Source organism: Echiichthys vipera, assembly GCF_963691815.1.
Source record: "Echiichthys vipera genome assembly, chromosome: 4".
Classification (NCBI taxonomy): domain Eukaryota; kingdom Metazoa; phylum Chordata; class Actinopteri; order Perciformes; family Trachinidae; genus Echiichthys; species Echiichthys vipera.
In genome coordinates this window covers 15,151,611-15,162,044 of record NC_139829.1, presented here as the reverse complement: position 1 = coordinate 15,162,044, position 10,434 = coordinate 15,151,611, and the positions used below count along the sequence as shown (strand labels likewise).

The 10,434-nt window shown below is 40.0% G+C and overlaps 1 protein-coding gene across 1 annotated transcript; it reads left to right on the top strand.

Annotated features, from left to right (window-relative positions):
* The first annotated feature begins 2,644 nt into the window (after positions 1 to 2,644).
* Positions 2,645 to 7,579, top strand: LOC310946139 (ATP synthase subunit alpha, mitochondrial-like). The gene is made up of 11 exons (XM_083912495.1): positions 2,645 to 2,769; positions 3,233 to 3,308; positions 4,573 to 4,742; positions 5,045 to 5,218; positions 5,562 to 5,728; positions 5,847 to 6,147; positions 6,315 to 6,539; positions 6,650 to 6,757; positions 6,880 to 7,024; positions 7,130 to 7,280; positions 7,373 to 7,579. Exons 1-11 carry the CDS (start codon positions 2,710 to 2,712, stop codon positions 7,449 to 7,451), a joined length of 1,656 nt encoding a protein of 551 aa, XP_083768621.1. The 5' UTR covers positions 2,645 to 2,709; the 3' UTR covers positions 7,452 to 7,579.
* Positions 7,580 to 10,434: the final 2,855 nt, after the last annotated feature.

The following is a 10,434-nucleotide window of genomic DNA, read 5'->3' as shown; positions in this document are numbered from 1 at the left end:
AAATGGTAAATACCTGATTTATTCTGAATACTGATGTTTTTATTGTTCAGAATTTGATAGAATATCCTCTGTGGCTATGCCACTGCTGTACTAGCATGTTTTTTTTTAAATAGCCAAGGCCCTTCAACAAAAACCTTTATTTTGTGAAAAAAACAGTGAGCAAAATCAGAAACCTTCAGAAACCTCTTTCAGAAACACTTTCAGAGAACTCCCAGTTATTGAAGTTAACCTGGCAAGCCACTGACTGAAACCCTGAGACAGCAGGTTTTCCAGATGAAGGCCAAAGGAATGACCCTCTCAGCCACCAGAGAGAGGTTGGGCGTCAGTCTGTGATTTCAAGAATATTAAATCTTGACAAAGATTAATAAAGGCCCTCAAAAAGGGCGGTCGTAAAAAAGTGCATGAGAGATCAGGATTATGCAAAGACTCTCAATCGGGGAATCGGTTCAACACAGCAGCTGCAGTTGCTCGCCAGTTCAGTGCTGAACATTTTTTATTCAATTATGATAACAATAACAACAACCAATAGTTTTTTTTTAAATTAGACCCTATAGTATTTCAGATACAATCCTCTACCAATATTACTCACTAATAAATATTTTTTGATGGTCGTGCAATGGTATTGGTGGTCGGGCACCAGCACAAACGTTTTTTGGTGGTCGGGCACCAGCACAAACGGTTTTTAGTGGTCAGGCACCAGCAATAATGGTTTTTAGTGGTCGGGCATCAGCACAAACGGTTTTTGGTGGTCGGGCACCAGCACAAACGGTTTTTGGTGGTCGGCACCAGCACAAACGGTTTTTAGTGGTCGGGCACCAGCACAAATGGTTTTTGGTGGTCGGCACCAGCACAAACGGTTTTTAGTGGTCGGGCACCAGCACAAATGGTTTTTGGTGGTCGGGCACCAGCACAAATGGTTTTTGGTGGCCGGCACCAGCACAAACGGTTTTTGGTGGTCGGGCACCAGCAATAATGGTTTTTGGTGGTCGGGCGCCAGCAATAATGTTTTTTGGTGGTTGAGCGGCAGCAATAATGGTTTTTGGCGGTTGGGCGCCAGCACAAATGTTTTTTTTGGTGGTCGGGCGCCAGCACAAATGGTTTTTGGTTCTTGGGCACCAACACAAATGTTTTTTTGGTGGTTGGGCACCAGCACAAATGGTGTTTCGTGGTCGGGCACCAGCACAAATGGTTTTTGGTGGTCGGCACGAGCACAGATGGTTTTTGGTGGTCGGGCGCCAGCACAAATGGTTTTTGGTGGTCGGGCGCCAGCACAAACGGTTTTTGGTGGTCGGGCACCAGCACAAACGGTTTTTGGTGGTCGGGCGCCAGCACAAATGGTTTTTGGTGGTCGGGCAACAACATTAGCTACCTTCTCTACCTTAACCATAAAATGAGAACGCAACCGTTTGGTTGAGCATGTTTCGAACGGTTATAAGACTTATTTTTGTTGAATTAAATTTCATAATAGTGTTAAACAACACCTCTGAAATGATAATATGTCAACTAAATCGTTTTACCTTTAAAAGTCCCACCGATCTGCATCATCAAAGGAAGAGTGAATTTTCGCTGTGTGACTTCCTGATTGAAGGAACACTGTGCCGTCTAGTGCATTTCTTTGGGGATTGCACAACTACACCAAACGGTAGGGATGGCTCGTTCAGGTTGAGTTAAGCTTGATGCATTTTTCAATTAAATATCGTGACTTAAAATTTGGTCGAGTAGTACCTTAATGGTTTGCCTACCATTTTTAGACAAATAATCTGTCAACTGTCTTACTTCAGATGGTATACACAAACATTAATAAACAAGACAAACAAAAATCACATTAAAAAGAAAAGTTGCTCAATTCAGATCAGTTTATAATTATGTTTTTTTTCTTTCAGCTCAAACATTTTCATATAGTTTCAGTATATTATTTTTAATAATTGTAGGGGGAAATATTGGGGTAGCAAAGGCAAGTCACATTTATTTATATAGCACCTCTCAACAACAAGGTAATTTAAAGTGCTTTACAGAAAACATTAAAAGCATAAAATATTGAAAAAGAAAGAAATAAAATTACACTAAAGGTTGAATATGGCAAATGAGGAGAACACCCCCATCTAGTGTCCCATGATTGTAGTCGCCACAACAAAATATACATAAAGCAGACGCGTTGCCATGTTCGTCAGACCCGGTACAGTAGTCTTCAGGAGACCTGAGTCTGTTTGAGCCTGTTGAACCCATCCCAAAAAAACACAAACATTTTTTAAATATTCATTCAGACTAAATATATTTTTTTATGGAAAAGCAATACTTTCATTCTGTGGCCCTCAAAACGCCCTGTGGGTGTTTTAAAAATTTTTTTAATAAAGCTTCTTAAAAAGATTCTACTTTTAAAATATAAAATTACATTCAGATAAAAATAATTACAAATTAAAAACAAGCAAATAAAATGTTTATTTGTTTAAATATATATATATATATATATATATATAATGATTAAATATAAATCATTATATTATATATATATATATTATATAAATCAAAATAATAGAAGTTACAGTGCAGTATAACACATTGCCATCTCCGTGGCGGCAGGGGGCAGAGTTGAGCGGTAAAGCAGGACATTTAACGGCAGTGTCTCATAAATAGAAGAAGAGTCCATTCAGCCATTACATTCTCTCTCACAGCCACTGGTGGAGGACAGGTCATCAGCAACCCGACAAAATGTTATCCGTGAGAGTTGCAGCAGCTCTGGTCAGGACCCTGCCCAGAAGGGCTGGATTTGTAAGTATCTGGATCAAGCAAATTACATCTGATGCGCAAGTTGCAGCAAGTTAATTTAATATTAGTGTGAACCTTGTGGGCGTGAAGGGTAATGATAAGGCCGCTAGCTAACTTTGTCATCGACTTATTAATGCGTTCCTAAGAGCTAGGCCCACTAAGCTGTACTAAACAATATTTCGCGAAAATATCCTTGAAATTGGTGTGTTGAATATGTTTCTGAAGTTTGCCCTTGTGAAACTGCAGTCTCCGTCCTGTGGTAGCGAGCGGTGCTAAAGTTAGCACCCGAGCTAACGGCTCATTCAGCCACGCTTTGAAGGTCAGGAAGCCTGACAGCGCGTGTCGTCTACGCTGCACGTCACACTGGCTTAGCTTTGAAAGTGCACATTTTAACTGTTGCTGCAATATGTTTGAAATTTGTATTTGCCATTAACGTTCAGTTTAATCTGTGTGTTGTTTAAATCAGGTGTCCAAGGCTGTTCCGGCTGCCTGCGTTGGGGTCAACCACCTCCACACACACAGACCATGGCTGCAGAAGACAGGTGAGTGCAGAACATGACAGCAACTTTATCCTCCAAACTATAGGTCAGCTCCCAAATGCGACTACTGAAGGTCGTCGATCGCACTACTTCTACAGAACTTGTCTTTGTTATTGCTCTGACAAACAGAAAAATATTCTGCGTGTTTACTACATGTTAATCCTATTTTATTGTGCAAACAAGCTCATCAGTATTCATGCTTGCTGGAAAAAAGTTAACCAAAGAGAAATACACACTGTCTATAATTCAAGTTTTTAAATAAACTATTTGCATTGTAGACACCAGACAAAAATTAATTAATCAGTTTGAATCGACCACATTATTATTATTATTATTATTATTATTACTATTATTGTTATTATTATTATTGTTGTTGTCAAAGATAAATCTGCCTATTCATGAAACATTTTTTTAATTTAAAACAAGGTAACCAAAGTACCCCAAAATCCAAAGATACAGTATGTGTAAGATTGAGACATGACGTATAAAATATGATAAATATGAATATATCAATGATTTATTATTTTAACAGCTTAGTATTGTGCTTTAGGCCATCCTACACGTTATTGTAGGCCTAGTTTAAAATGAAACTAAATTTTATACCATATTTGTAGCAGGGGAACACTGCTCTGTCTCTCTTTCAGCTTAGGGGGTCCTTGGCCTAAAAAATGTTGAAGACCCCTCCTCCAAAGTATAGGTCGGCTCCCAAAGGCGACTAATGAAGGTCATTGACGTACAATTTTTACAGAACTTGTCTTTGTAATTTCTGTCAAATTATCTGACATGCAGTAAACATGTAGAATGCAGTTCTATCAGAGCAAACAAGCTTATCAGTATTCATGCTTGCCTGACAAAAGTTAACCAAAGTGAAATAGACATACTGTCTATAATTTCAATTTTTTAAATAACCATTGGCATCGAAGAGACCCTGACAAATCACAGCCATGTCACAATATCTTTGACTTCCATAATGTTATGTGTGTTATGTAAGCCTGTTCTATATTTATACTAAACTAGTGGTGGATAATTTGGTCAAAGTGGCACTGTATGTTCAATTAATTGTATACTTTTAACTGTAATTAAGATATATCATAGTGTTCACCAATTGTTTTGTAGTGTAATTTCAATATGATTATTAGATCAATCTGAAATAATCCATGATTTTGTTGCATTATATTAAACTCAACATGAATTAATCAAAGTCCTAGCAGAAAGTTGTTTTTAATGTGGCTAAGCTGAATTTTATAATGTGTCTTGTCTTTCACAGGCACAGCCGAGGTGTCTTCAATCCTGGAGGAGAAAATCATGGGAGCTGACACCTCTGCAGACCTGGAGGAGACGGGACGTGTGCTGTCCATTGGTGACGGTATTGCCAGAGTGTACGGGCTGAGGAATGTCCAGGCAGAAGAGATGGTGGAATTTTCCTCTGGACTGAAGGTATGTATAAAGGGGCACTTACAAAACTAAGGCTAGGCTAAGATGTAGTTGCACTGATTTAAAACTACACTAAAGACTAACCCATAGTTATAACTTTAGAAGTGTTTTTCTCAAAAGGTGCCATCATCTTAAATTGTCATAACTGAACGAACATTTTGTAACTTTTCCTCAAAAAGTGAAATGTTCCAAAACCTTAAAATGCCAACATATTAGTTTAACCTAATTTATACGTTGTTGTTTTTTTTTAAACAACCAGGGTATAACAATTATTCTGCTAATAAGTTGTAATTATTTTCCTCCAGGGCATGTCTCTGAATTTGGAGCCCGACAATGTAGGTGTTGTGGTGTTTGGTAACGACAAGCTGATCAAGGAGGGTGACATCGTGAAGAGGACTGGTGCCATTGTGGATGTCCCTGTTGGCGTGGAGCTGCTTGGCCGCGTGGTGGACGCTCTGGGAAATGCCATTGATGGAAAGGTCACTTGAATCACTATAACTTGTGTTTTAATGGTGCGTTCCAGAGGGCCATGCTAACAACGGCTAACCTTAGCCTGGTAGTTTCAGCCTTGTTTATCCGACTTTCTGAAAAAGCTGATAACTCAGCTCCAACTTCCGACATCCGAAGTAATAAGTAAAAACGACAACTTAAGCAAGATCAAATACTGCCATTTTTTTTCCTCCCCTAATTTGTTGAGTAGACGTGTAACTGTCTTAACACCAATAACGCATACAATTCCAGTGACGGATTTGATCAAAATGAAAGAAATTCGAATTGCTGCTTGTTAACATTAAAATATCTTTTTTTTACCTTATTTCTCAGGGCCCTCTGGGCTCCGACACCCGTAGGCGTGTGGGTCTGAAGGCTCCTGGTATCATCCCCCGTATCTCTGTGAGGGAGCCCATGCAGACGGGAATCAAGGCTGTGGACAGCCTGGTGCCCATTGGCAGAGGCCAGCGTGAGCTGATCATTGGTGACAGGCAGACCGGGTAAATACATTGACATAGACAAACATTTTGAAATTCCACGGATTAATGAGAGCTAACGCTTAGGTGCAATTTAAAATTTGGTTGGTATGCTTTTTAAATAATAATCTTCATTCTCCAGTAAAACTGCCATTGCCATCGACACAATCATCAACCAGAAGCGCTTCAACGAGGGAACTGATGAGAAGAAGAAGCTGTACTGCATCTACGTCGCCATTGGACAGAAGAGGTCCACTGTAGCTCAGCTGGTGAAGAGGTTGACTGATGCTGATGCCATGAAGTACACCATCGTAGTCTCTGCCACCGCCTCTGATGCTGCTCCTCTGCAGTACCTGGCCCCATACTCTGGCTGCTCCATGGGAGAGTACTTCAGAGACAACGGCAAGCACGCCCTGATCATTTATGATGATCTGTCCAAACAGGTAAGGACTCAGATAGTTGACGTAAACCAAAAAAACTCAAACTGTGTAATCCTGTAAGTGGTGGCCCATGTCCAAGGTTGACAGAACTTGGAGGAAAAAAAAGGATATTGATGCAGTATTCCTCAAGTGCAACTTGGTAAATTATCTTTTTTCCCTTCTTCTCTCAGGCTGTCGCCTACCGTCAGATGTCCCTGCTGCTGCGTCGTCCTCCCGGTCGTGAGGCTTACCCTGGTGATGTGTTCTACCTGCACTCCCGTCTGCTTGAGAGAGCTGCCAAGATGAACGACAACTTCGGTGGCGGCTCCCTCACTGCCCTGCCCGTCATTGAGACCCAGGCTGGTGATGTGTCTGCCTACATCCCCACCAACGTCATCTCCATCACAGACGGACAGGTTTGTTAAGAATTGTCATGTTGTTGGTTGTTTTGACCAACATGCAGCAATATTGACCAGCAATGTAGTACATTGTGTTTTATTGCAATATGTTTATCTGCTTGCTGTAGATCTTCTTGGAGACTGAGCTGTTCTACAAGGGTATCCGCCCAGCTATCAACGTTGGTCTGTCTGTGTCCAGAGTAGGCTCTGCTGCCCAGACCAGAGCCATGAAGCAGGTAACATCTGTTTTTATTTTATGATTTGGATGTCACTCAAACAACTTGTTTTGGTTTAACAGTGAATCTAAATAGTGCCTGTGATATCAAGCTTTATAGACTGTCTTACTTCTACCCTGTAGGTGGCCGGTACCATGAAGCTGGAGCTGGCTCAGTACCGTGAGGTGGCTGCCTTCGCCCAGTTCGGCTCTGACCTGGACGCTGCCACCCAGCAGCTCCTTAACAGGGGTGTCAGGCTCACTGAATTGCTCAAGCAGGGACAGTACTGTAAGCATCATTTTCTATTACGTTTTGCTTTGACTAAGTGTAACTGAAAATTGCTTAGCTGGTATTGTCTTTCAAATGCAAAACTAAACTGTCTCCCCCCTCCAGGTCCAATGGCCATTGAGGAGCAGGTAACAGTCATCTATGCTGGTGTCAGAGGTCACTTGGACAAGATGGAGCCCAGCAAAATCACAAGGTTTGAGAAGGCTTTCCTGCAGCATGTCCTTAGTCAGCACCAGGACCTGCTTTCCGCAATCAGGTGAGTCAGATTTCTCAGCCACAATATGTTTAAACAATTAGGATTGGTATGGACATTTTCTAAAGTATTAATTTGACCTGTTTCTGTTTTAGGGCTGATGGCCAGATCTCTGAGGCATCAGAAGCTAAACTGAAGCAGATTGTACTGAACTTCCTGTCAAGTTTTGAGTAATGGGTAGCACTTCTCTTGATCTTCAGTGAGCTACATGTTTGTGTCCCCATCATGCTTATATATGTGAACACGCTGAAGGCCAAAACCTCCATGTACAGATTTCTCCGAATAAAATTTTACAATCCTAATGAGCTGTAAAATTCTTCTGATTGTGCGCTTAACTACAGTCCGTTTTGTGTTTGGTGCCCTGTGAGAAGATTTCACTAGTAGCAGAAGAAGAAAAATAAGAACAAACACACACTTTTCTTTAAACACATCAAATGTGTTTTTGAATTTATGTCTGAGTATTTTAGTGTAACAAATATAAAGGTGACATTCATAACAGTCCACATACTACAGTTTTGAATTCTGCTTATTGTCACGAGTTGTTCATGAGAGCATTATATTTAAGAGGGTAAATGAGTGAGTAGATGGACTTGGCTAGAGTCAGTTTTGCTCCTCTGTTTTCAGACGATGGAAAGACTGTAAGCCCAGTTACCTGACTGGTTGAAATGATGCAGTAAAATGTTTGATACTGTGGTAATAAATTCAGTGATGCTGTCACACATCAAATCCATCGTATTGTCCTGTGTTACACCTTGTGAAACTGCTTCCAAACACTGACTTTGTGAATTGACGGATGATATTAACAGACTTGCTGTTGGCCTGTCAAGTCTTACATTCCATAACTCACAAAGCACATTTATTTTACACTACACATCTGCTCTGGGTGAGGGTTCTTGTGTCTTTTCTGTTAAAGATGATGGAGAAAAAAGTGGGGTTGCAACCAACAATTTAGTTTATTGCAAATCCTACCATCTGCAAAGTTCTTACTTTTATATGTATATAATTTTCTATCTACTAGTCAACTAATAGCTCTATTTCCAAGCATGTAACTTGACACATAACTAATACTTTAGATAATGTAACTCTGCATCCTTTGTATCAGTCATGTCCAGTAGGTGGCTGTAGACGCCACAAAGTAGACTGAGCTACTCAGAAGACTCAACCTTAGTTCTGAACTGTGTCCTGAACAAAAGTTATTTCCAAATCACATACATTGGTTTTAAAGCCCCTGAACACCCACACATTTGTTTTCAGTTAACCTGGTTGATTAGACCTTTTCTCAGGACTGTGTGCGTGTGTCTACTGTGATTGATTGACATCTTCCAGAGTTTCCTGTTAGCTTTGTTTCACCTGTTAAGGCCGGACAAAGTACCCCTTTATCATTCTTAGTGGTAGAGGGACATGTATGACCAGAATAACTGAAAACAACTGTGTGAGTGTTCAGGGACTTTAAACCTGTGAATATTTAAGTCAAAAGCAACTGGACTTGGTTGTTTGTCTAGGAAGACGTTTCACCTCTCATCCAAGAGTTTCAATTTTACTAACACACATACACAGCATTCTCCATCACATACCTCAGCATATAAGCAGGAAGAAGCAGCAAAGCCACTTTAGAGTTTTTGTTTCATGAAATAGCAATTTAATCTACTTGGCTTCTAGTACCATCTTGACAACTTCTATTATATATTTAAACACTACACCAGTTGTCAAAGTTGAAATGGAAAACTTGAAGGTTTGTTAATGTTTCACATCAAAGCAAACAGGCTGCCAATGTTGACAGCAAAAATATTACCACCACCATGCACATTTCTTATGAGGGATCTGGTGCGATCTGTGGTTCATACCTGTATTTCAACAACTGCACATACCAAATCACCAGAGATGCATGAATTTTGACAATTTCGCCGATTACTGATGCTGATACCAACGCTTTTGTTGTTGCTTATTTTGTTTTGTTATTTACTGTATTTCCTGTTTTGCGCAGGGGACACGTCATAAGTAATTTTCATTACACTGTCTTTGAATGGGCACAAATGCAGTCATACAAATAACCTTTAATATAACCCTCTTTCACATGAAAAAGATATACAAAAAAAAACTGCTAACAAAGCCTTTTTTCACCTTTTAACACAACATTTAGCCAGCACAAAATTGATGCAATACAGCAGATAAACATGGGCCACTGCAATCTGTGAATATCATCTTATCTTTTTTAAGATTTTCTTTTTGTTTTCCAAGCCTTTATTATAAAAGCAAAGAGCCGCAGGTCAGAGTCGAACCCATGGTTGCCGCCTCAAGGACCTTCAGCCTCTTTGCATGGGGCAACTGCTCCAACCTCTCAGCCACTGGCCACCCCTTCATTTTATTTATTTGGCTAATAAATCAATGTATCCCTACAAATCACCTTCTCAAACCTACTATTCACACCTCATTTCCCAATGTTATGTTGTACATTGTCCATTTGCATCCATCATTTTTGTCTTTGTTTTGTTTAATTGATACTGGATGCTCTCGTGTGAGGTTATTTGAGTAGCCGGTATCTGCCGGAGAAGTGTGTTGGAAAACTATGTGTAAGGAACAAAAGTAAGTGTAGTGTGAGTGAAAGTAAATGTATGATGTTTCAGTGCCAATTCTTTAAGAGCTGCCATAGCACACTGACTGCATTCTGAGTCACTTGTTTTTTCCAGTGGCGTCACTGCCTGGCAAGATAAAGTGAGACATGTGACAATTTGAGAGTGAATGGAGCTGCTTTCAATAAAGACTATTGTCGAGGTCAGCGTGACAACAAGAGAAAGCTCTGTGGAGCAACAGACAACATGACCGGTCGGATTTCAGACGTGGGGGAAGGTAGAAGTGATGCTACAGCAACATGAGCAGTTTTTCAATGGACCTGGAATCATCATGATCCAGTATATGTATCTGTGAAATATTCATAATAATTCAGCATTCATTTTAATATTCTGTGTGTTAGTGATATATATTGCAGATCTCCTGAAACTGGCTCTTTTTTTAAAAATGTCCTCAGGAAATTACCCAGCATTTTAAACCGCCAATTTCTACATCCCTGCTCACTTCTCTTTATGCATTGCATGCATAGTTTCAAATTAAAGTGCTTGAAAAAGGAATCTCTAAAACATATGTTCATTTTATGTGATTA

Excerpts from the sequence above, each read along its gene's own strand:
- LOC310946139 (XM_083912495.1), top strand. The coding sequence starts at position 2,710 with ATGTTATCCGTGAGAGTTGCAGCAGCTCTGGTCAGGACCCTGCCCAGA. Across the intron at positions 5,729-5,846 it reads ATTGGTGACAGGCAGACCGG|TAAAACTGCCATTGCCATCG; the intron begins GTAAATACATTG and ends TTCATTCTCCAG. Across the intron at positions 6,148-6,314 it reads ATGATGATCTGTCCAAACAG|GCTGTCGCCTACCGTCAGAT; the intron begins GTAAGGACTCAG and ends TTCTTCTCTCAG.